This window comes from Podarcis tiliguerta (genome assembly GCF_965153285.1).
Source record: "Podarcis tiliguerta genome assembly, chromosome: W".
NCBI lineage: Eukaryota > Metazoa > Chordata > Lepidosauria > Squamata > Lacertidae > Podarcis > Podarcis tiliguerta.
In genome coordinates, this window is record NC_139552.1 from 11,495,795 (window position 1) to 11,522,392 (window position 26,598).

The 26,598-nt window shown below is 43.5% G+C and overlaps 1 protein-coding gene across 1 annotated transcript in view; it reads left to right on the top strand.

Moving 5' to 3' along the window:
• Positions 1-3,730: 3,730 nt before the first annotated feature.
• LOC310668829 (NF-kappa-B-repressing factor-like) overlaps positions 3,731-26,598 on the top strand; it is a 35,388-nt gene continuing 12,520 nt past the window's right edge. Inside the window, exons 1-2 of the mRNA XM_083422158.1 lie at positions 3,731-4,400; positions 22,167-22,306. Of these exons, the coding sequence (XP_083278284.1) occupies positions 4,108-4,400; positions 22,167-22,306 (433 nt within the window). The 5' untranslated portion in view covers positions 3,731-4,107. The remainder of the gene's footprint in view (positions 4,401-22,166; positions 22,307-26,598) is intronic.

The following is a 26,598-nucleotide window of genomic DNA, read 5'->3' on the forward strand; positions in this document are numbered from 1 at the left end:
CAGTTTCCTCTCCCTTTGCCTGCGCGGAAGTTTTCTGCGCAAAGTGGGTGTGGGCAACGGAGTACTCATGCCCTCTCCGCTGGTCTCTTGCGAAGAGTCCTGGAGCCACCTCTCCGCTTCCCCCATCTGCCCCCCTTCTCCACTGGTGTTACGCTGATTTCCTTCCCCAGCAGATGGGCTACCTCTCCCCCTACTGGGACCCTCTCCACCATCGTCCTGGAGCCTCCTCTCTGCCTCCCGCTCAGATGGCAGTTCCCTGACATCATGCATCTGCATTTTAGACCATTTGGAGTTTCTGGAGCAGTCTCAAGGGTAGCCCTGCATCTCTCTCTCACACACACAAACACACACACACACACACACACACTCTATCGCATTTATACCCTGCCCTCCCCGGCTCAGGTGTACAGCAAGTTAAAGTAGTCTAGTCTGCAGGTGACTACTGCATGGAAAGGGACAGGTATGGTACCAATCGCCTAACCTGACATAGATTAAAAAATGGCAGTTTGCTACATTTGTGACCAATGCCTCCATAGAGACAGAAGCATCCAGGATCACACTGGGACTCCTGATGGAGGCTACAGGTGACTATTGCGCCCCATGAAGAGCTGGGAGCTGGCAAACCGAATCGAAATCATTCTGGCCCAGCCATTGGACGCCCATCTGGATAGAGATTCAGCCGACTCCGTTTCCTCCATCCCAGCACACCCACCTAAAAATTGGCCAATATATCCAGGGTAGCATCTGGCCTGGGCCATGAAGCAGTAGATCCATGATGTTTGGGTCAGATCTGTGGTTATTTACAAGATATTTGAATAAAGGGTGAATTTGGGGTTCCCCAATGCAAAAAGTGTGATGATTCATGAGGATCCGTGCTTCAAGACCAGGTTTTTGGGCCATGGTATGACCAGGAAGGCATGGATCTGAGTTTTCTGTGGTGCAGGCTGTGCCCCTGACTATGACATGTTATTTGACAGTGAGTTTGGGTGGTCCGATGCAAAAAGCATGAGGATCCATGAGGATCCGTGCTTCGAAACCACATTTTTGGGCCACGGTTTCACCAGGAAGCCATGGATCCGTGATTTTTGTGGTGCAGGCTGTGCCCCTGGCTATGATGTGTGTTTTGATAGTGAGTTTCAGGTGGCCCAGTGCAAAACGTGTGAGGATCCATGAGGATCCGTGCTTCAAAACCACGTTTTTGGGCCATGGAGTGGCCAGGAAGCCGTGGATCCAAGTCTTTTGTGGTGCAGGCAGTACCCCTGGACATGATGTGTGATTTGATGGTGAGTTTGGGTTGGCCCAATGCAAAAAGCATGAGGATCCATGAGGATCCGTGCCTGAAAACCACGTTTTTGGGCCACAGAGTGGCCAGGAAGCCGTGGATCCGTGATTTTTGTGGTGCAGTCTGTGCCCCTGGGAATGATGTGTGATTTGACGGTGAGTTTGGGGTGGCCCAATGCAAAAAGCATGAGGATCCATGAGGATCCGTGCCTGAAAACCACGTTTTTGGGCCATGGAGTGGCCAGGAAGCAGTGGATCCGAGTTTTTTGTGGTGCAGGCAGTGCCCCTGGACATGATGTGTGATTTGATGGCGAGTTTGGGTTGGCCCAATGCAAAAAGCGTGAAGATCCATGAGGATCCGTGCTTCAAAACCACGTTTTTGGGCCACGGAGTGGCCAGATAACCGTGGACTCGTGTTTTCTGTGGTGCAGTCTGTGCCCCTGGACATGATGTGTGATTTGATAGTGAGTTTGGGTTGGCCCAATGCAAAAAGCGTGAGGATCCATGAGGATCCGTGCTTCAAAACCACGTTTTTGGGCCACGGAGTGGCCAGATAACCGTGGACCCCTGTTTTCTGTGGTGCAGTCTGTGCCCCTGGACATGATGTGTGATGTGATGGTGAGTTTGGGGTGGCCCAATGCAAAAAGCACGAGGATCCATGAAGATCCGTGCTTCAAAACCACGTTTTTGGGCCACGGTACGGTCAGGAAGCTGTGGATCAGTGATTTTTGTGTTGCATGCTGTGCTGTTTGATCTGATGGTGACTTTGGGCTGATCTAGTGCAAAAATCATGAGGATCCGTGTTTTTTAACCATGTTTTTGCGCCCCTGCGCCCCCCCCCCCCGAAACAGTGGATGCGTGATTTTTTTGATGCTTTCTACAGAGTAAGACATGGTCTACAGTATCATGGTGGTTTTATTTAATTTGAATGAAAAAATCATATGAATTCACGAGGATCCGTGTAGATCCGCCTTTTACCTTTTGCCTTTAAAATTCAAGGTTTATTTGTGGGTGCCGCCCGCCTCTCGACACTAGCGCCCTGAACAGGGGGCAGGGGGTGGCTGGCACTCAGCGCCCCGTTCCCCAAGCCAGCACTTGTTTCAAGCGTGCTGTGTGCCCGCCTCCTGACACTACTGTCTCCCAGTACTCCCTTCCCCAAGCCGACACCAGGGGAGGCTGGGGAGCAGCGGGCGGGCTGCGCACCGTTGCCCCACACTCCCCGGCTGCTTCCGGTGGGGGGGAGCCGCGTCGCTTTGCCAGAGGCCTCTCCCCCTTCCCCCTTCCTTACAGTAGCTTGGGAAACGCAGTCAGGATGGGTGCAGTTGTCTCACGCACCCTGAAGGCCCCCCCGCAGGCAGCTGTTTCAGCAGCGATACCGTAAGGTCACGAATATAAGCCGCACTTTAACTTTTCACAATTGGAATGGGGGGGGGGGGAGTGTGGTTTATATTCGGGCCAGTGCAATACTGTATCTTGCTTTTGCTGGATCCTGCCTCAGCTCATTATTCTCTGACAGATAACAAACTTGGGGGATGTTAAAAGGCACCCCCCAATTTCTGGTAACATATCTGACTGGGTTGCCCCAGCCATGCTGGACGGCTTCCAGGCTTCCAACATATATAAAAATATAATAAAACATTAAACATTTAAAAACTTCCCCATATAGCTGGCTTCCCCAAACTCGGTCCTCCAGTTGTTTTGGGACTACAATTCCCATCATCCCTAACCACTTGGTACTGTTAGCAAGGGATGATGGGAGTTGTAGTCCCAAAAATAGCTGGAGGGCCGAGTTTGGGGGGTGACTCCCATATAGGGCTGCCTATGCTTGGGGGTTGCATAACTCTATACCCTCTAACATTTCTCCAAGGAAAACAGGGACATCCTAAGGAAAAGCCTGACATTCCGGGATCAAATCAGAAACCAGGATGGCTTCTGTAAATCTGGAACTGTCCCTAGGAAATAGGGACACTTGGAGGATCTGAGATACTGGGTCCCTTGATGGGAAGTTGGACTTTAAAAGTCAAGCCCATTTTTTCTTATACCAATGTGAAGGTAAAACGGAGAGGGGAGAGACCCATGTATGCCACCTTGAAAGGTGGGATAGAAATGTAATAAGCAATTTTAGTTTCTGGACTTCATGTTCTTTCCTCCAACCCTTTTAGGTGCCAACTTTACTTCAAAATGTGGCAAGCCAGCTGTGCTGGATTGGGGGGCTCTCGGGTTCATTCTGCTCAGTGAGTCTCTGGACCTGTGCCCTAGAGTCTTAACTCTTATGGCTGCCACTCACTATCTGCACTCTTCTCACCTTCACATAATCCGAGAGCTCCGCTCCTGGGGTCCTCCACGTCTCGAGGTGTCGCTGTGAGGAGCGAAGCATCTCTTTTAACCCGCTGAACTGCTTTACTACTTATTGGGCCGCCCAGTTGACCCTCTCGCGCGTTTTTTTTTTGTCTCTCCGGAGATCTCGCGGGCCTTGGACGTTCTATTCCACCCACGTGAGCCGAGTGTAACAAGCGAGGGGGGGGCGCGCCGGGAGTTACATTGTAGCAATGAAAGAAGAGCACTAGGTGCGCGCATACACGAGAAAGAAACGAGAGGGGGGGGGCTTGAGGGAGAAAAGGAAGCAGTCGCTTGCACGTGTGAACAGATAAATTTGTGCCCTTGTGTAGCTGCTGCCGCTCTTCCTCCTTTCTGGATCCGGATCAAGGGAAATCCGGATCTGGCTGCCAGGCAGCCAGGCAGCCCCTACCTACCACGACCCTCCGCTAAGCTTCGGCACTCACACAAGCCGGGTCCGTTTGGCATTACTCCCGACAAGGCCAGCCCATGGCCAGCGGAGGGTGGACGCTACCCGATGAGGATTTCCCATCCTCGCAGCCGCCGCCTCCTCCTTCCCAAACGAAGCAGCCACCGCCGCCTCAGCCTACTGCCGATGCTGCAGCCGCCGCTGTGGAGCACGATCTAGAGCAGTGGCGCGAGAAGCAGGAGAACGACAGGTACTGGGTTCTGCGCAGGCAGTTCCTCCTCCGCAACCTGCGGGGCTACTCGGACGCTGCCGCCTTCCAGAAGCTTCTGGCACTGTCTCATGCTTGGACCAACCACGTCTTCATGGGATGCAGGTGAGATGAGGAACGTTTTTCGTTTATTATGCACTTCCCTATCCCATCTCTGCACACATGAAGTCCTCAGTCGCGCAAGTAATAACTGTGATATATAGCCAAAGACCCTTGTTAACAAAGAAGAGGCTCGGATTGTTAATAGGGAGGTGGGATGGGGGTGGGGGGAAACACACACACACACACACACACACACACACACAGACACATGCATATCTTTCATCCATCCATTCAGTGCATTTCCTGTTGTTTGTTTAGGAACACAGGAAGCTGTCTTATACAGGTCCGTGTAGTTCAATATTGTCTGTGCTGAGGGGTAGGGGCTCGCCAGGATTTTTGACAGGGTCTGGAAACCAGACCTTATGATGGATGATTGAGCGAGTTGGGTATATTTAGCCTGGAGAAGAGAAGACTGAGAGGTGATGTGATAGCCATCTTCAAATATCTGAAGGGTTGCCACATGGAAAATGGAGCAAGCTTGTTTTCTCCTGCTCTGGAGTTACAAGAAAGATTCCAACTGAACATTAAGAAGAATTTTAGGATGGTAGGAGCTGTTTGACAGTGGAACAGACTACCACTGGAGGTGGTGGACTCTTCTGCACTGGAGGTTTTTGAACAGAGGTTGGCTGGCCCTCTGTTAGTGATTCTTTAGATGTGATTCCTGCATCACATGGGGTTGGACTAGATGACCCTCAGGCTCCCTTCCAACTCTGGATTTCTAAGGCATCTCCTGGGAGGGCTGGGGAAAAGTGTCAAAGATTGAACCTGGGGTCTCATGTAAACAAGGCAGATGCTTTATCACTGAGCTATATCCCTTTCTGTTCAATAATTTTGACACAGAACGCTGCCTTTTACTGAGTCAGCCATTGTTCTTTCTAGCTCAGTATTGTCCGCAACAGTGGCAGGGAACCTGTGTCCCTCCAATGTTGTTGGAGGCCAAATTCCACCAGCCCCACTCGTCTTGGCCAGTATTATTGTTATTGGTCAGGTATGACAGGAGTTGTTGGAGTCCAATTAGGTCTGAAGGGCTACAGGTTTCCCATCCCTGTAGTTCTCAAGGATTTCTGACAGGGATCTCTCCCAGCCTTACCTGGAGATGCCAAGGATTGAACCTGGGCCCTCCGTACAAAGCAGATGCTCTGCTGCTGACCTTAGCTCCCTTTTCCTCCTCTTCTCATTATTCTTTGTTCACAACTCATTTTCCTTTCCATTCAGTGATTTTCAGTGTTAGTATTTAATATTTATATCATGCTGTAGCAATAAATACTAAGAATAGGTTACAGACAGAAAACCAGTAACAATGCAATAAACAAGAGCACCCTGTGATAAAACGATCCACTTGAAGCAAGCAGTCATTAAAAAACATCAAGAGCATAGTAAAGAAAAACCTTTTGGAAAAACAGTAGCAGAACTAACTGTGAAAAGACTGCTTGAATAAAAACACTTTTGCTTTGGGTTCAAATGGCAGCAAAGAGGAAGCTGGGCAAATCTCTTTTTTTTATAAATGTTTTATTAGGTTTTACAATAAGTATAAAGCGACAAAAAGTAAAACACAGCACAACAAAAAATAGAAAAATACAATAACATACAAACACAAAACAGCAAAAAATATGAAAAAGAAAAGTAGAAAAAATAAAAACAATTTTTATCCTCATTATATTCTTTGCATTAACTTGTTTCTCCAACCTCCCCAGACCTTCCTTCTCTGTATTCCAGATCATATATTCTATCAGCAAATTCCTTCCCTCTGTCTTAATTTAATTTTGTCATAATTTTAATATCTTAATATAATTACATTTCCTTATATCTTAAAGTATTTAATCTTTTTTAATCTTTAAACTTTTTACTAATAACCTTTTACATTCAATCTGGTGTCATCAAACATTCATTATCTTATAGTGTTTCTGTAGATAGTCTTTAAACTTCCTCCAATCTTCCTTCACCGTCTCTTCTCCCTGGTCTCTGATTCTGCCAGTCATTTCTGCCAATTCCATATAGTCCATGACTTTCATCTTCCATTTTTCCAGCGTGGGTAGTTCCTGTGTCTTCCAATACTGTGCGATGAGTATTCTTGCTGCTGTTGTAGCGTACATGAAAAATGTCCTGTCCTTCTTATGTACCTGTTGGTTGACCATGCCCAGGAGAAAGGCCTCTGGTTTCTTCGGGAAGGTGTATTTAAACACTTTTTTCAGTTCATTATAGATCATCTCCCAGAAGGTCTTAATCCTTGAGCACGTCCACCAAAGGTGAAAGAATGTACCTTCAGTTTCATTACATTTCCAGCATTTATTATCGGGCAAGTGATAAATTTTTGCTAGCTTGACTGGTGTCATGTACCATTTGTATATCATTTTCATAATATTCTCTCTTAAGGCATTACATGCCGTAAATTTCATACCAGTGGTCCATAACCGTTCCCAGTCAGCTAGCATTATATTATGGGCAAATCTCTGCAGGAAGAATATTCCACAGTTTCTATTCTTGTGAGCACCCCATTAGCACCTGTCTGATTGCCATTATAGAGCAGCGACAAAGCCTGATATTCTGCCAGTGAAAGGCAGAATATTAAATGTTCTGTTTACCATCTTCATTGAACCACAAAGCGATTCCAAGTTCCCAACACCTTTGAGACCCTACAGGTCTTCTTCAGGGGAATAGTTGCTTATTGGCTTGGTATCACCGCCATTGGTCACAACCAATCCTTGGATCATCTTCTACTTCACAAGTAATATTTTCCCGACTATGTTAAGGTATTGAATATTTGTGTGGTTCAATAAATCTTGTGGACCTCTTTAATAGTCTGCCATGTCCACTGTTGTGGCATGGATGGGCCTTTGGTTTGCACCTGCAGGCAGCCCACGTTTCCTTAACTTTGCATCATTTGGGGCCCAATTTCTTCTCTCCAGAATAATTCATCCTCCATTATTCACTCCCCGTCCCACAAACAAGGAAGCTAGAAGCCAGTGCTTCCAGGTCAGAGGGCAGGATGAGCAGGTTGTCTTAGAATCATAGAATTATAGGGTTAGAAGGAACCACAAGGGCCATCTAGTCCAACCCCCTGCAATGCAGGAATCCTTTTGCCCAAATGGGCTCATGATCTACTGACTGAGCTATTTAGAATGGAGCCCCTGGTTTTTATCGGCTACTGGGGCCACATCTGCAGCAAACATTTAAATCATTGTTATACCACTTTAAAAAGTCATTGCTTCAATCCTGTTTAACTCACAGAGCTACAATTCCCAGAGTTCCCTGTGATTATTTAACCACTTTGAGAATAGCAGCTCTGTGAGGGGAACAGGGGTATCATAGTGCTTTAAATGTATATTCTGGATTTGGACATAGTCAGCATAGCATACAGTTGCAATCAAAATTATTCAACCCTCATTGCGAATCAGGTTTATTGTCAAAATTACAGACTTTCAGCTGTTTGCAATAAGCAAATCAAACAAAAGCGATTGAAATAGCTCAACACAACGGATGCTTCAAGTGGTTTTCCCAAATTCAGCTGAAATTGCAACTTATAGGGGCTTCCCCAGTCTCACTATTATTCAACCCCTTCATGACAAGAATCTTTAGTACCGTATTTTTCGCTCCATAGGACGCACTTTTTCCCCTCCAAAAATGAAGGGGAAATGTGTGTGCGTCCTATGGAGCGAATGCAGGCTTTCGCTGAAGCTTGGAGAGTGAGAGGGGTCGGTGCGCATAAACCCCTCTCGCTCTCCAGGCTTCAGGAGAGCCCCAGCGCCAGCCCCGCAAGCTCCGGGGACAGCGGGGAGGCGCAGCGCGTCTTCCCGCTGTTCCCGGACCTGGTCTGAAGGCAGGCGGTGGGGAGAAGAGCGCTTCTCCCCGCTGCCTGCCTCGCAAGCTCCGGGGACAGCGGGGAGGCGCAGCGCGTCTTCCCGCTGTTCCCGGACCTGGTCTAAAGGCAGGCGGTGGGGAGAAGAGCGCTTCTCCCCGCTGCCTGCCCCGCAAGCTCCGGGGACAGCGGGGAGGCACAGCGCGTCTCTCCCACCTTGCCGGCATCCAGAAGCTTGGGGCGCACTGAGCTCCGCACTCCCCAAGCTTCGGGATTGGCGCAGCGCTCCGCTAGCCGTGGGAGAGCCGCACGAAGCCGCGCGGCTCTCCCACAGCTAGCGGAGACCTTGCCGGCACCCAGAAGTTTGGGGCGCGCTGAGCTCCGCACGCCCCAAGCTTCGGGATTGGTGCAGCACTCCGCTAGCTGTGGGAAAGCCGCGCGGCTCTCCCACGGCTAGCGGAGACCTTGCCAGCACCCAGAAGCTTGGGGCGCGCTGAGCTCCGCACACCCCAAGCTTCGGGATTGGCGCAGCACTCCGCTAGCTGTGGGAAAGCCGCGCGGCTCTCCCACAGCTAGCGGAGACCTTGCCGGCACCCAGAAGCTTGGGGCGCGCTGAGCTCTGCACACCCCAAGCTTCGGGATTGGCGCAGCACCCCGCTAGCCGTGGAAGAGCCGTGCGGCTCTCCCACAGTTAGCGGAGACCTTGCCGGCACCCAGAAGCGTGGGGCGCGCTGAGCTCCGCACACCCCAAGCTTCGGGATTGGCGCAGCACCCCGCTAGCCGTGGAAGAGCCGCGCGGCTCTCCCACAGCTAGCGGAGACCTTGCCGGCACCCAGAAGCTTGGGGTGCGCTGAGCTCTGCACGCCCCAAGCTTCGGGATTGGTGCAGCGCACCTGGGGGGGGGGAATTTTTTCCCTTTATTTCCCCCCCAAAAAACTAGGTGCGTCCTAAGGTCCGGTGCGCCCTATGGTGCGAAAAATACGGTACTTAGTAGAGCAGCCTTTTGCTGCTATGATGTACTGCAAATGAGATGCATAGCCAGACAGCAGCTTCCAGCAGCGTTCCTGAGGAATCTCAGCCCATTCCTCATGGCCTCCAGTTCAGTAATATTCTTGGGTTTGTGTGCTGCAACCGCCTTCTTCAGGTCCCACTAGAGATTTTCTATGGGGTTCAAGTTAGGTGACTGTGATGGCCGCTATAGAACCTTCCAGGACTTCTTCTGCAACCAAGCCTTGGTGGAATTTGAGGTATGCTTTGGATCACTGTCTTGTTGGAAAATCCAAAGATGCCCAAGCTTCAGCTTACTCACAGATGGCATGACATTTCTGTGGGAATGTTGTGGACAGTAGGAGAGGATATATTGATTAATTATTATCCTTCCTCACTCATGCTACTGAGTGATATAGATATAGATCTCAGAGCTCATTCCCCTTCACACAGCAGAAAGCTAGTTTGCAGATTCATTTGAATCTCTTTAGTTAATCAATCCAATCTGGCATGCCCAGATTGGAGTATATTCCTGGTAAGATCCCTTAAAGACTTGTGTCTTTTATTTCTTTTTTCCTTATAAGTAATGAAGTTTACTCACATTCAGTTCACAGTATGATCCCTGAAGGCAGCCTTTAGCTTGTAGTTACAGATACAGTGTGGCTTACATCCTTGTAAGGATGGGCCGATGCGCTGCTGGCACAGAGCCAGCAGACAGCATCAGGAGCAGTGGCCAAAATGGAAGAGAGTGGCAAAAGAGAGGAGGGATGGCAGCTGGAATAACCCCCCCCTGTCTGTGTCCACTCTAGGGAAACAAGGAATGTTGTATTATTATTAATTTTAAATCATTTTTATTGATTTTCCAATAAAAACAGCCAATTAACATATCCATATCATAAGCCAATTAAAAACAATAAACTAACATAAAAAATGACCAAATTACCATCCGAATTATTAATAAGGATGAGGAAGGTGTTGAAGGGAATCAACCCAAGGAAGGCCACAGGGCCAGATGGGGTAGCTGGAAGGGTATTGAGAGACTGTGCAGATCAACTAGCAGGAGTTTTCACTGGGATTTTAAATCAATCCCTAGCCCAGGCTATTGTTCCATCCTGCCTAAAGTCCTCTATTATCGTTCCAATAGCAAAAAAACCTAACCCGGAAGATCTGAATGATTTTCGTCCAGTAGCACTCACACCTATAATCATGAAGTGCTTTGAAAAGCTGGTACGAAATTATGTCATTGCCTGCCTACCAGAGGGACTGGACACATTCCAATTTGCTTATAAAACGAAAAGATTGACAGAGGACGCTGTGGCGATTGCCCTCCATGCCGTCCTTGCACATTTGGAGCAGCAGGGGGGGGGGGGGGAGGGTTATGCCAGACTGCTTTTTTAAGATTTTAGCTCGGCATTTAATACCATTCTACCACAACGTCTGATGTCTAAACTGGAAGATCTGGGGCTTCCGTTATCACTTTGTGGGTGGATATTGGACTTTTTGTCAGACCGCCCCCAGAGGGTTCGGTTGGGCCCATATACCTCTAATATGCTTAAGACTAACACAGGAACACCACAGGGATGCGTACTCAGTCCGCTCCTTTATATTCTCTACACGTACGATTGTGTCGCTACTCACCCTGGTAATAGGGTTGTCAAATTTGCAGATGACACAACCGTGATTGGGCTCATCTCTGAAAGGGAGGGTGAAATGGATTATAGAGATGAGGTGGAGCGGCTGACAGAGTGGTGCAGAGCTAACAATTTGCTCATAAATACAAGGAAGACAAAGGAACTTGTGGTGGACTTCAGGAGACAGAAGAGCAATGTCCAGCCACTTTTGATTGATGGGGTCTGTGTGGAGAGGGTAACAACGTTCAGATTTTTGGGCATTGAATTACAAGAGGATCTGTCCTGGAGTGTCAACACAAGGGGGCTTGTGAAGAAGGCGCAGCAGAGACTGTATTTTTTGAGAATACTAAGGAAAAACCATCTTCCGCAGAAACTGCTGCTTGCCTTCTATCACTGTGCCATTGAGAGCGTGCTCACTTATGGCTTATGTGTGTGGTACGGAAGCTGTACTACCCAGGACAGGATGGGGTTGCGCAGGGTTGTTAAGGCAGCAGAGAGCATTGTTGGCTGCCCACTCTCCACCTTAGAGCAGATTTATGCCACAAGGTGCCATAGGAAGGCACTGGACATAGTAAAAGATCCATCGCATCCTGGTCACTGTCTCTTCGAGCTCTTGCCGTCGGGACGGAGATACAGGACGATGAAGACAAGAATGAGCCGTCTTAAGAACAGCTTCTTCTCCAGAGCGATCTCGGCCCTGAATGGGAAGCCCGGACTTTGAAAGTCATCTAATCTCCCTTGCTGTATTTTACTATATTTTTTAATTAGTGTTTTCATGGAGCAGCCAAGTAATTTCGTTGTCCCCGAAGGGGGCAATGACAATAAAGATATTATTATTATTATTATTATTATTATTATTATTATTATTATTATTATTATTATTTGGGGGGGGGCTCCCCATAGTCTGGACCTTTGAAGTGTATCTCCAATATCTTCGATCCTGCCTCTTGTTGTTGTTTTCATGTTTTCCACATCACGATCTTAACGCTTTAAAGTTCTCCGTCCCTGGCTCTGTGATTCTCAGTCATGTCAGAAATCATATATCCTTTCGTCCATCAAATACAGCTTTATTTGTGTATATATATATTTTCAACTGTCTATTTGCCAGCGCAGCTTTCCCTGACTCCATTCCAATCTTCCAATCTGGGCTGTTGTCCAAGTCTATTGTCTGAAGTTTAATGACGCAGCAACTCCCAAATTGTTAAATCCTTCCAATCCGGGCTGTTGTCCAAACTTTTGGTTTGAGATTTAATAACATAGTAGCTTCCACGTTGTTAAGTTGTTACTGTAAATTGTTGAGCATACTGTTTGCAATATTGCAATGTAAATGAACTGTATTCCACAGATATAAGTCATTTGGCGATCGACCAGCCTCTCGGAGACCAAACAATCCCACCCTTCGGGCCCTACAAGGGGGGCTGCTAGACATCCATTCAGCCTTCTCTCTCGCTCATAATGAAAAACTTCTGCAAACAGCTGCACTATATGTTGTCCAAAATTGTTATCTCAAGTCGTTACAAAGTCAGCTAGCAAATATGTCCTGCTTCCCTCGAAAAAGGGAGGAATTCTCATTTTTCCGTGCTGCGTCATATTACCAAGCGCCATCTTGTTTCTTCTTTTATTTTTATCAAGTCTTTCAAGTCTGAGTACAGCTGCACAGTTGAATACTTAATTATAAATAGAAGTCCATCTGTACTCTTTTAAAAAAAAAAAGTTTCTTGATGAGGCTTGGCATGGAAAACCAATTGTAGATATTAAGAAGAAAAAAAGGACATACAGTGGTGCCTCGCAAGACGAAAAGAATCCGTTCCGCGAGTCTCTTCGTCTTGCGGTTTTTTTCGTCTTGCGAAGCAAGCCCATTAGCGGATTAGAGGATTAGCGCTATTAGCGGTTTAGCGGCTATTAGCGGCTATTAAAGGCTTAAGGGATTAGCGGATTAGCTGCTAAAAGGCTATTAGCGGCTTAGCGGGCTTAGTGGATCAGCTGATAAGCGGCTTAGCGATCAGCTGTTAAGCGGCTTAGCGATAAGCTGTTAAGCGGCTTAGCGATCAGCTGTTAAGCGGCTTAGCGGCTTGGGAAAAGGGGGGGGGAAACCCCGCAGGAACTCGCAAGACATTTTCGTCTTGTGAAGCAAGCCCATAGCAAATTTGTTTTGCGAAGCACCTCCAAAACGGAAAACTCTTTCGTCTAGCGGGTTTTCCGTCTTGCGAGGCATTCGTCTTGCGGGGCACCACTGTACCAAACACCTCCGTAATCCAAATGCCATGATGAGAATCTCTTTGAAATCCAAGCTTAAACACCAGGGACTGTACAGTTCTGCAGGTTTTTTCTTAGTCTTCTTCAGTCCAGACTATGTCTGTTTATTCTCCAAATCCAATCATTTTATCAAGCAAATATTTCCAGCTATGAGAATGGCATCGGAGAGTGCCAGCCGTGTCGTGTTCTGGGACCCAGTGTCCTGTCGCTTGCACCTTGATGCAAGCTGACAATCTCAGACAATCTGCAGGTCTACAAGACAGTCCTCCCCCACCCTGGGGAGTCTGCCAGGGCTAATTACCCCCATATCAGCCCTGAGAGCCAGTGTGGTGTAGTGATTAAGAGCGGTAGTCTCGTAATCTGGGGAACCGGGTTCGAGTCTCCGCTCCTCCACATGCAACTGTTGGGTGACCTTGAGCCAGTCACACTTCTTTGAAGTCTCTCAGCCCCACTCACCTCACAGAGTGTTTGTTGTGGGGGAGGAAGGGAAAAGAGAATGGTAGCCGCTTTGAGACTCCTTAAAGGGAGTGAAAGGCGGGATATCAAATCCAAACTCTTCTTCTTCTTCTGAATTACCGGCACGGCTGGGATCCAATCATATGGGAGTCAGCCATTTCTCACCGCTGGAAACAGGAATCCTAAAACTTTTGTGGCTTATGTATATGATTTTGAGCATATTGGAGCCAACTTTTCTTGTGTTTTTGGGTCAGTAGTGGTGTACGTCTTGGAGTTCTGGCATGGAAACCACCTGCATTTACTACGTGTTTTACTTTGCTCACTGAAACCTCAGTGCCTGCTGCCACCAAGTCTTGCTGCAGCTCTTTTGCAGTCAGTCAAGGGTTTTTCCCAGCCTGCCTTCTCAGAAATCTGGTTGCTGCCGCAGATAGCTTCCTTTTTCTGCCCCATCCAAGTAGTGTGACCACTGTTCCTTTAACTTTGAACTTGCAAACTATGCTTCCAATAGTGTCTCTAGGAACATTCAGTGCCTTCACTATCTTTTTGTATCCTGCTCCTTGTTTCTGAAGGCCAACGATCTCTTACCTTCTTGGACCATTCTCTCTTTTTTTTAAAAGTAATATTTATTGAACTTTTAAGAATTACATAGAAAAGAGAAAAAAGAGGGAAAGAGAGAAAAGAGAGGAGATAAGAAAAAAAAGAAAGATAGAAAGATACAAAATTACATAATAAAGAGCAGAAACAAAATCACAATACATCAAATCACAAAAAACACCAACAAAAAAAAGAAAAACTCCTCTGATCTTTAAGCTTATCTTTCATTGACTTATTTCCTCGACCTCCTCACACCTCCCATTTTTGTATTCCAGTTAATAATTAAATCAGCAAATCCTTTCCGTCTTTCACTGCTTTCTATCGTTTAGTTGTTTTAATTTATTTTAACCTTATCTTACCATCAAAATCTTAAAATTTATCTATACTTAAATCCTTATCATATTTCTACTAAAGTCATATAATTTCATTCCACCATTTCCCAATATTCCTTAATTATGCTATATTTCTCTGAATAAAATTTTAAAAATTTTCCCAATCTTCTTCCACCGTCTCTTCTCCCTGGTCTCGGATTTTGTCAGTCTTTTCTATCAGTTCCATATAGTCCATCAGCCTGGTGCTCTTCTATCCAAGGCTCTTAACTCTTCTCCCTGTCCTGTCTGCAGATTTCTTTTGTTGCCAAAGATTAGGTTCCAAAGGGTTTCCATCTTAGCAGCTCCTTGATTCCGTCTCAGCAAGTTTGCCCATGCTCCATATTTGAAGCTGTAGTCCAAAAGATGTTCCAGGACATACTCCAAAGACCGTTTGAGGCTTAAGGGCTCCGCATCTCCAATCTCTCCCTCAGTGCCTCCCTCCATAGGGAAATCTACCCATCTTCCCTTCTTCGGTCCAAGCGGGGCACCGTCTCTCCAAATCTGACTCTCCATCACCTCTGACTTCAGCTTATGTCCATCAAATTGTTTCTGTGGGGCCAAAACCTCCACTTGAGTTTCTTGAGATACAGAAGCATTTTGTTCCATCATCTCCAGAGCTTGCCATTTCAAAGTGGGTTCCTGAGTCGCATCCCGAGTAATTCCTGTAAAAATGTTCACTTTTTGTTCCAAATCAGTTATATTTTGTCCCAAATTGTCAATTTTCTTTACCGTCAAGTCTGTCTTCTCATGTAGTTGTTCCAACAGAGCACTTATTTTGTAAAATGCATTCACTAGAACTTCTTGTTTTGCCATTCTTATCCAAGGTCTTATCCAAGGTCACTTATTTCACACAGTCCTTAGTTCTTAGTGGAAAATTCCTTAATTCCACTTCGCAGTTACAACAGTTTCAAAGGCTCCCTCTATAGGAAACAATTTCTATTTGTATCTGTCCTTATAAATCCAGGTCCAATGACAAAGTTACCATTCAACTTTCAGTTACTTTTCTCCTTTTTAAGTGCAGAGGAAACAATGAAAAGGATATATATCTCTTATTCAACTGTCCATCAGGATGTATTCCATTCCCAGTAAATAATTTTCTCAAATCGTCAATCTTATTAACAGCCCGATCCCAGGCTCAAAACAGTGGTAAATTATCTCGTCGCTCACTCTCCTGCAGGTTTAAACAATCCACAAAGAATTCCCCCCTCTTTTCCTGCTTCCAAGGGGGGTTCGATATCTTAAATGATGAAAGTTTAATGTTTTACAAAATACTTTTCCCAGGCTTTAGCTTACGACGTTTTTGCTTTGATCTGTTTACAAAACGGAAGGCGGACTTCCTGTTTAGACCTTCCCGTTTCAATGCCAAATTACGATGCTTAAAAAATCCAATTTTCTGTTTTACTTACAAGTGGTTATTTAGAGTCCGAATGTCCACAGGAAAAAGTCGACGCTTTCTGGCAACAGCAATGCGGCTTCACTCCTTGAAAGAAGCGGTTGATTCGATGTACCCCGCCGCTCACCCCACGTCGCTCCGGAACCCCGAAACCGGGTTTCCCCACGAGTAGGGGAGGCTCAAAAGGTACCGGCCGAATCCCAAGTCCACGAGCTTCTTCCGCCCGTGGTTTCTAATGGGTCTCCGCCTGGCCGTGGCGGTCAGACCCTAATTTCCAAGGAGCGGATTCCTCCTGATCAGAGGAAATCCGCCATTGCCAGAAGCGCCAACCCGGAAGTCCCTTCTTGGACCATTCTCTTGACTTAGCCATATTTCTAACATACAGCCAAATTTGACACTCCGTGACCCCCTAGTCAGCTCAGGTATTTCATGTGTTACAGCTGGTGCACCAGGTGTGCTTGAGACAACACCTGTTGTATTTGTGCTGTTGTGAGGGATTCTATTCAGGGGGTTGAATAATAGTGAGACTGGAAAAGCCTGTATAAGTTGCAATTTCAGCTGAATTTGGGGAAACCATTTGAAGCATCTGTTGTGGTTAGTTATTTCATATTTTAAAATAATAATAATAATAATTTTTATTAAAGTTTTCAGATTTTACATTACCACATTAACATCTTTCACTATACCCATACATTCAGCAACTTCCCTCCTTCCCTTTCCAAGTTCTTTTAATTTACCCATAATTCCTGTATATTCTTGTATATTCATCTATTTCAGTTTTCCCCATTTTACATCCCTTTTAAATGTTATACGGTTGAATTTCCCTTAGTACTGCCTGCTTTTGCAACTGTGTACAATTATTTCCCACATACTCAACAAAAAATTTCCTCTCCTCTTTAAATGCCTGTTCTTCTCTTATTCTACTTGTAAGACCTGCTACCTCTGCATATTCTATCATCTTAAGTTGCCAATTCTCCTAACTAGGGACCATCCCTTTTGGTGCTAACAAGATCCAAGTTGCTGTTGTCGTATACATATTTTTTACTGACACCTGGGTACCTCCTTCAGAACCATTCCTAACAGGAATGCCTCTGGCTTTTTTGGGAATGTTGTTTTAAAACATTTTTTTTTCCATTTCATCATATCATTTCCTAATATTCTTTAACTTTTTTGCATGCCCACCACATATGAAAAAAGTTCATTCTGTTTCCTTACATTTCCAACACAAATCAGATTCAGATTTATACATCTTAACTACGTAATCTACTCTGTGTTAAATATTATCTATGAATCATTTTCATATAATTTCCCTTCAAAGTGTACCTTGTGGCATATTTCAAATCTTTCTTCCACAATTTCTCCCAGAGGTCAAATTCTATATTATGCCCTATATCAGTTGCCCAGTGAGTCATTGAAGCTTTTACCAGCTCATCTTTTGTTTCCCACTCCAATAGTAGCTTATACATTTAGACAATAGTTTTTCATTATTTTCTAATAATTCTTTTGTGAGCTTTGGTCCAGAAATCCATTTTTCTTACCTAGTTTAAACATATCATACAATTGATGGTACTGTGAATAGTCTGTTACTTGGCTCCTTATTCCTTCCTTTGGTTTCAATCTGGATTCCCTCCCTGAGAGGTCCAGTAAGTCTGTATAGGTTGTCTGCTGTCTGTCCATGTTGATTCTCTTGATTGCAATAGCTTCCATTGGCGATAACCATAGGGGTGTTTTCTTTTCCAGCAGGTTCTTATATTTCTGTTGATATTTTCACTCAGTTTTATAGCAAGGTGCACAAGACCAGATATTGCTGTAAGTGTAAATCTGCTCAGCAGACATGCAAACCAACCCACAGTTTAAGACTGGAAGGCGCTGAAACGCATAGCGAGATACTAAAAAGGCATTGTGCATTACAGGTTGAAGCTTACTAGCCAAAAATTTGGAGGTCTTGAAATTTATGCCGACGACAGTTTTGGCGGTGATGCAATTGATGGCAAAAGCACTTCAGGTGTGTGCTACTTGTATAATCAATGCCTTTTTGATTGATCTTGTAGGAAGCAGGCGACAGTAAGCACGAGTTCTTGGGAAGCAGAACTTAATGCTTTAACTCTTTCCCTCATGGACATAGAGTGGTTATTACAACTGTATAAGGATGTAAAAGTGAAAGTTACTTGTCCTATTCAGGTCTATCAGGACAATAAAGCTTGTATAGCTTTGCTCCGCTCTGAAGGATGCAAACAGAGAACAAAGTATCTACAAATTAAGCTTCAACGAGCTAGAGAATGCATCCAGAAAGGAATTGTGAAAGTGTCCTATATGCCAGGGAAATAAATACCTGCCGATGCACTAACCAAAGTTGTTAACAGGGAACAACTCGCTGTATATGTACATAAATTGCAAATGTGTTAGATTCTGCAATGGTTGGTATAAAAAGGGGGAGATTGTTTATATTTTCACCCCCACCCATTGCAAGAATATCCTGATCTGATGTTTTGAGAAAGGAGGGGGCGGAAACTGCTCTTCCCGTCTTCCGCTCCTGACTGCCTGCCTGACTGCCTGACTGTGTGTGGAGAGAGTCTTATCTATGTAGTGACCAGATGGCTGAGTGGGAGGTGTAACACTCATGCAAGCCAGTAGTTCTTTAGTTTGCAGTAGCTGTTAGAAATAAAAGGAGCTATGCTTCACAGCTAGCTTCTGCATTATTTATACTCTGCTGAGTCTGGTGCTCACAATGCACAGTTGTGGGTCCAGTGAACTGGGACCTGTTTTCCAGGATTGGAAGGTCTCTGAAAGTGCTCCAGTCGCCTAGCCCAGTTGGGACAGAACCAGTTATTGAACCCAGTCGCTGACATCGATTGAAAGGCGTACTGAGAATTTCTTCCAGACTCTATACAAATTCTTCCTGATAACATGATTCAAAAAATTCATATATTTTAGGTTTCCCATACTAAAGACATGCATGCCAGCCAAATTTAAAATCATGACCTTCCAGATCTAAGATGTGAGTGTTTTGCAATAAAATGTGTTGGTCTATTTCAATTGCTTTCCCACCCCCCTTTGCTTTGCATAAATTCTTTTTCTTTTCTTTTTTTAATATATATTTTATTGATTTTCCACTTTTAACATTCACATAACATCTTATTCCCTTTTACATAACTTTTGGCTCTGCAGAGCCACTTGACTTCCCTCCATCTCGTCATCTGGTTTTCACATGCTTACATCGTATTTCTGCACATTTATATCGTCACAATTCTACATTTATTCCAATATATTTTTAAACTTTAATCAAATGTAAAAAAAATCTTCTAATAAACATTGCAAGATTTATTGCAGTCCTGCTAGTGTTTTTATGTATTGAATGAATTTACTTCATTCTCTCTGGAACGTTTAGTCGCTCTGGTTTTGAATTTTCCCCTTCAGCTTTGCTAATTCTGCATAGTCCATCATCTTTGTCTGCCATTCCTCTACCGCTGGTAGTTCTTGCTGTTTCCACTTTGGGGCTAATAAAGTTCTGGCTGCCGTAATGTCATACATAAATAGCCTCTGGTCTATTTTTGGTATTTCCCCTCCTATTATACCCAACAAGAATGCTTCTGGGTTTTTTTTGGAAAAGTATATTAAAACATTTTTTAAAACTCATTATAGATGTTTCCCCAAAATAATTTGACTTTACCGCATGTTTACCACATATGATAAAAATCTCCGTCTTTAACATTACATTCCCAGCAATTCTTATTTCTCATTCTATACATTTTAGCTAATTTAGTCGGGGTTAGATACCATCTATACATCATTTTCATTATATTTTCTTTCAATGCCGTACATGCAGTAAAGTTATTTCCTTCATTCCATAACTTTGACCAGGATTCAAATTGTATATTATACCCAAAATCTTTTGCCCATTTTATCATTACCTCTTTTACCTCTTCGTCTTTTGTGTGCCATTCTAGTAATAAATTGTACATTTTTGATAATATTTTACTTTTACCTCCCAACAATTTGGTTTCCAGCTTTGATCTTGTAATATCAAAGCCATTTTTTTCCTTTTTTCTTTGTTGAATACCCCTGTATGTCATCTACCGTATTTTTCTCTTTATAAGACGCACCAGGCCATAAGACGCAGCTAGTTTTTGGAGGAGGAAAACAAGAAAAAAAATATTCTGAATCCCAGAAGCCAGAACAGCAAGAGGAATCACTGCGCAATTTATTATAAAAATAATAAATTGTTGTTGTTGTTGCTGTTGTTATTCTGTGACATATATGAAAACAGAGGAATAAAGGAATAAGTAGAGATAACTGGGATATGCAAGGAAATGTGTAAATAAATTTAAGGAACCATATAAAGAGAGGGAGGGAAGTCGAGGTTTGAAATGTGATAATTATAGTTGAAATGTTTATTTGTTATAAATGAAAATTATAAATATTTCTTTAAAAAACAAACAAAAAACCCTGCAGTCTCAAAGAAAAGGAGGACTTTTTCTGTCTCCCCACTTCCAGCTACTCTCTGAAGACTGGAGAAGAGACCCTCTTTAGAATATTAGGGCAGTGGGCAGGGGAAGGACTAGACCATATGAAAAATGAGCATGATATTTTAGTTCATTCATTTTCAGCTTTGTATTCTTGTTATAAAAAAGCATGCCTAGACATTCCGTTGTGCCCATAACCTAGGTTTTAGGTGCCATTTAGCTCCTAGCTTTCATAACTCAGTTTCTAACTCTGATCTTGACTACCAAGATGGCGTTAGCAAAGCTTCTGAAACAGTTCAACTTTGGTTCAACACACTCTACCACCAACACAGCTTAGGACCAGGACACCTGAAAGATTGTCTCACCCCCATCAATTACGGTGGTTTGAAGGTGAGGGCCTCCTGCAGATACCATCTTAAAGAGCTGGTCTGTTTCACACAATACAAGAATTAGGACTTTTGAACTTTTAAATCTTAGACAAATGCTCTCTCTGTTATCTTTTTGGTACCTACAGAAGACCTATCACTTCCAGCAAGCCTTTTAAATTCAGATCTTTCACAGCTTGCATCTGTATTGGGATTGTTTTTAAGATTTTTGTTTTTATTGTTTTGTTTCTTCTTGTTTGCCGTCCTGAGCTCTTTTGGGAGGAAGGGTGGGATATAAATTCAATAAAACAAACAAACAAATGCTGCCACATCCCCACCTGCTGTCCAGGTGTTAAACTAGCATATGAACGATATTAAGAAAATTGGATGACATGAGGTAAAAAAGTTGATTCACTTGATGTGGAATGACCCAGGTAGGTCCACAAAAAGAAGCATTCTGGGGGTGTGGTGGGGGCAGGATGGTTCAGGAGACTTGCCCCTATTCTAAATCCCATTCAGCTCAGTTATGTGACCTCACAACCCACTGGTACTTACACTAGCAAAAAGGGTAGTGTTCAATCAAACTTCCCTGGGGATCCTGGAGGGCAGTCACTTAGACTTGGATTGTCCCTCCCACTAGCTGGTCAAGGAAGGACCAAATCACAGATCCTCCCTAGGAAAGGGGCCACCCCACTCTCTCCAGACTGACCCTGCCTCGTGACAGGGAGATTTGGGTCCTAGGGAACTCTGAGCAAGTTTTCCCCTTCAATCAAATTATTTTAAAGGGTCATTTGCCCACTGCCAGACTTGAGTGAGCTCAGCTGGCAGTAGCCCTGCTTCTGTATGGAGTTTGGATTTACACCAAAATTTGCACCAGCATAATTTACTCTGGTTGGCTTCCTGTAGTTTGGATTGTTCTGTAAAGCATTAATGACAGTGCAGACACATGTTTCTTCGGCACACATGTGTGCCAAAGGCAGGACCTATGCCAGCATATCTGGATATTCTGGATGTTGTTTGCATTTTAACTGGAAGCAGGTGCCAGTTTTATATCATAGTGTAAGGTTCCCCTTCTTAGTGTAATGGCTCCCCTTCTTTTGCCAAGGGCAGACTTTCCCAGCCGGTCAACCTTCAGATGTTGCTGGACTACAATTCCCAGGAGTCCCAGCCAGCTGGAGTCCAACAGCATCTGGAGGGCACCACATTGACTATCCCAAGTATGGACAGTACTGAGCTAGGTGGACCTGTGGGCTGACTCTGAATAAGGCAGTTTTCTGTGTTTTTGGATTTCACATTATATTTCATTCCAACTGGGAAAAGGTGTGGGAAGGTGTTGTACCCACACAACTCTTGGTGTGACAGGGCACCCACTTAAGTAGCCAGAGGTCGGAGTAGAGCAGTAAGGAGAGTTTTGTAATGATGATTTATTACTCGAACCTTCCTTCACTTAAATGCAGGTATGGCCCCAAAGTTATGGAGAAAATTCTTCATATGGCCGAAGGGATTGACATTGGCAAGATGCCATCATTTGAATTAGTGCCTGATGCCAAGGCTACCAAAAGGCCATATTCCCTGCTGGACAACTCTCCATCTTGCAGTGAGTACTTTCATTTCCCCTCATTTGCAGCAGAGTTGGTTCTTTAATGATGATTATTGTATGTCACAGTAATAGGCAATGTCATGTATGAAAATATAAAGGGTTGTATCTAATGTTCTGCATCCTCTTGTGCTAGCAGACAGGTGAGTTTTAATGCTATGCAACATAGGAATCCAATGCAACAGTTGCACTAGCACAGTGATCTTCAACCAGTCCAGACCCAAGACCCACCTCTGACTCCCAACCAGGAACCTGGGACCCACTCTCAGATTTTCACTTTGATTTATACTTAATCATGCTAGCATCTCACCACGCAACGCACACTGAGGTGTAGGCATACTATTCTTTTTAATACACATTGGTCAAACTTTTGAACCTTATATCCTCTCTCTGATTTCTGGCTTTTCTCTCTTAAGTGAAGCCTGTGGTTGATACTGACCAAGACAGCAAGTCTTCATCACCAATTATGTTTGTACTTTGTTACCAAAAAAGACTTTGCCACTTGCTTGTTTTCCATAATTTTTACCACATCCTTCCTTTCTCTGTCACCTGCCGGTGCCTTTTTCTATGTCTACCTTCTTGCACTTTTTGTCCTCCATCACCTGTCTTGCAGTTGCAGTAGTAGTTGTTGTTAATTAAATTTCTATACTGCCCTTCATCAGAGATTCACAGGGTGGTTTGCAATGTGCAGTAGTTGTAGTTCCAAAACAAAAAGTGCTATTTTTTAATTTTCGTTTACAAAGTCTTGCCACATTACAAATCTTTTTAAAAAGAAACTAAATAAAACTGATTTTCATTCCAAATCAACACAGAAATGTTAAAGTTGCAGTCCTGTGTGTGCTTACGTGAGTGTAAGTCCCATTAAAATAAATGGACCTTCTGAGTAGTCATCCATAGGATCTGAGTATTCATTTAATTGAGATTAACTAAGGGTCTCCATCACTGGGAAGCTAAGTCTACTCTCCCTCTCCTAGTTGTTTTCCTTTTTCTGCCCTCTCATTGTGTTAACTTACTTGAAATCAAATGTACAGGAGGGGACTTCCGCTTTTACCACAGCTGCAACAGTGTGAGCTCTGACTGCAGTAAGCAGGTCGGAGCTTACACCGGTACTGTGAGGGGCAACGTTTGGCTAAACGACCCCTGAAAAGGCTTGGAAGAAAGCTCAAGTCAAAGGAACTTCGGCAGTGTCTCTTTGGAGTCCCGGCACCCCTTGCTGAAGAAAAAACGGCTGAGGGGGGGCGGAATCCAGGCACAGAGAAGAACGTCAAACAGACCGGTGAAAAGCCTCACATCACTGAAGCAGCGACAAGATGGTAAAATCTCTATTTCTATATTAAAATAAACGTAAAGTGGTAGCAGCAGTAACAAAACCTAAAAGGAAATAAGACAAGGGGGTAAAAGGGAACTCAGGGGGGGAAATCCCTCACAGAGTGAGTAAACCCAAAACAACCCAAAACAAGATAAAGAGTAAAAATAGCGGAGGAGAAGTAATGCTACCACAAAAGTAAAGGGAAGACAGAAGAACGGGAAAAAATATGGAGAGAGTGTAAAGAAATCACTCAGATTGCAATTAAACTATTTGAAAAGCACACTATCTGAAACGGACTTACTACAAAGTGCAAAGCGGTGCAGGCTGCCTGTTGTTGCTGCCTGTTGCTGGGTGGAGTAGAGCAGCTGCTTTGAAACTGAATGTCCTTGAATGAAAGATAAGGACAAAGGAATAAGGAATGCTGTGGGGGAAAGGAGGGGAATTTCACAGATAAGATAAGATGGCTTGGAAGGTCTGAAGACGCTGAGTAATCATCAAGAAGGAGGAAGTGACGAAGACAAAATAGTGAAAGAGAGGATTAAAGGAGGGCAGAAGCTGGCAAGTTGAGTAAATAAGAACACAGTGACACCCAGTGGACAAAGTAGGAAAAGCAGTAATAAAGGAAAATAGGAGCAATAGAAGGACATCTGGTGGTTGAAAATGAGAATGCAAAATGTCTCATGCAATTAAAAAACAGCAACAATTAAGAAACTCAGGCCTTGAAGAAATGGATTTGAGGGAGCTTATTATTAGTTTGAAATTGGACGTGGGAGGATTGAGAAAAGAGCTGGAAGAAAAAATCAATACAATTGATGGGAAATTAGAAAAATTAGAAAACAAAATGAAAAAGAAAATGAAGAAATAAAGGAAAAATTAACAGAAGTCTTAGAAGGAATGAAGGAGACAGATAGGAAAGTACAAGAAATTAAGAATAAGAATCAACAAATGGAAGAGGTGGTGAAGAAAATTAGCAAAGAACAAAGGGAACATAGAAGAGAAATGGACAAATTGAAAAAGGAGATGGAGGAACAAAAAGCAGTCCAGGAAGCTACTGGTGATGTGCTAGCAATGATACAGATGCAGATTAAAGAGAAGACCTTGAGATTCAGAAATGTTCCAGAAGAGGAGGAGGAAGATATTTGGAAGAAGATGACTGAAACTTTAGCAAAGTGGCTACATCTACAGGAAAAATACATAATAGAACAGACAGAGAAAATCTTCATAGTGAACTCAAGAAAAGCAAAAATGAACAAATGGCCGGCAGACTGCATCATTGTATTCACATCAAATTGGATGAAAGATAAGATCCTCCAAGTAAAGAGTAAGAACAAATTAACCATAGATGGAAAGGAAATAATAATTTTACGCGAAGTCCCACCTAGGCTGTTAAAAAAGAGACAGCAATTCCAATTTCTAACAAAAGCACTAAGGGGCAAATCAATATCCTTCAGAGGGGAATACCCAGTGGGGATTTCCTACAATTTCAAAGGAAAAAGAAGACGATTTGAGACATTTGAGGAAGCAGATATGTTTTGGAGGAAGTATCGAGGAGAATTAGAAGGCGGGAAAAGCGAAGTAAGAAATGAGGAAGGAAGAAAGGGAAAGCTATTGGATGAGGCGGAAGAAGAAGAAAGAGCTCAGCAAAGGGTGGAAGGATAAAGAACTACGCCAGTGGTAAAGAATCAGACCAATAACTATTACAAAACCCTTCTCCTTTACCACTGCAGATAATTTAAACTCTTTCCACTAACTTTATAATTTTTAAACTAATATAGAATGAAATTTAAATTGTTATCTTGGAACATAAATGGTTTAAATAATAGGAGGAAGAGGCAGAAAATAGAACGTATCTTAGAGAGGCAGAAGTGGGACCTTGTTTGTTTACAAGAATCCCACAGCAATACTAAGCATAAAAGACTATTGGTTAAACCAAAGTTAGGGGAAGAATTCATCGCATCTGATGTAAGAAAAAAAAGGGGGGGGTGGAATGTATGTTAAAAGCAAATATGAACCAGAATTGTTATATGAAGATAAAGAGGGGAGGATTGTAATAGTCAAAATATCACTAGAGGGGGAACCAATTGTGGTAGCAGGAATCTATGGATCAAATAAAAGAAAATCAGAATTCTATGTTAAAGTAAGATCATTATTAATGGAATATATAGATATGAGAATTATTGTGTTAGGGGATTTAAATGGAGTAATGGAACCAGAATTGGATAGATCGCAGAAGAAGAGGGGGGGAAATGAAGGGAAGTTGCCAAAAAGCTTTATGGAAATGGTAAAGATTTTTGATTTAGTGGATATATGGAGATATAAATATCCTGTCGAAAAGGAGTTCACATATTTCTCAGAACCAAAAAATTTGTATAGTCGAATTGACAGTATATGGATTACTAAGGATATGACAATTGAAGCAGAGAATGCCAAAATATTACCAAAAACACTTACAGATCACAATCCAGTATCATTAACTCTTAAAGGAAATGAGGAGAAAGGGGGAAAAGGTGGAGAATGAATGTTTTCTTATTAAAAAATGAAAAAGTAATACAAGGAGCCAGAAAGTTGATGAAGGAATATTTTGAAAACAATTGGAGGAAAGGGACAGATGTTAAAACAGTGTGGGATGCTGGGAAGGCAGTTGTTAGGGGATATTTCATACAACAAAACTCAATAGCATATAAGAATAAAGAAAAAAAGAAAAGGGAGCTTTTAGAAGAAATTAAAATGAAGGAAAAATTGGCCTATGCAAGCAAAAATAAAGAGAGATTAAATCAAGAAATTAAATTACTGAGAGTAGAATATAATAATATTATAGAACAGGAGGTAGAACAACAAATCAAATTTTGGAAATATAAAAATTTTGAATGGGCAAATAAACCAGGCAAGATCCTTGCCTGGCAATTAAAGAAACAAAGAAATGAAAAATTAATAAGTAAAATAAAAGTGGAAGAGAGGACAATAAGGGATATGACAGAAATTA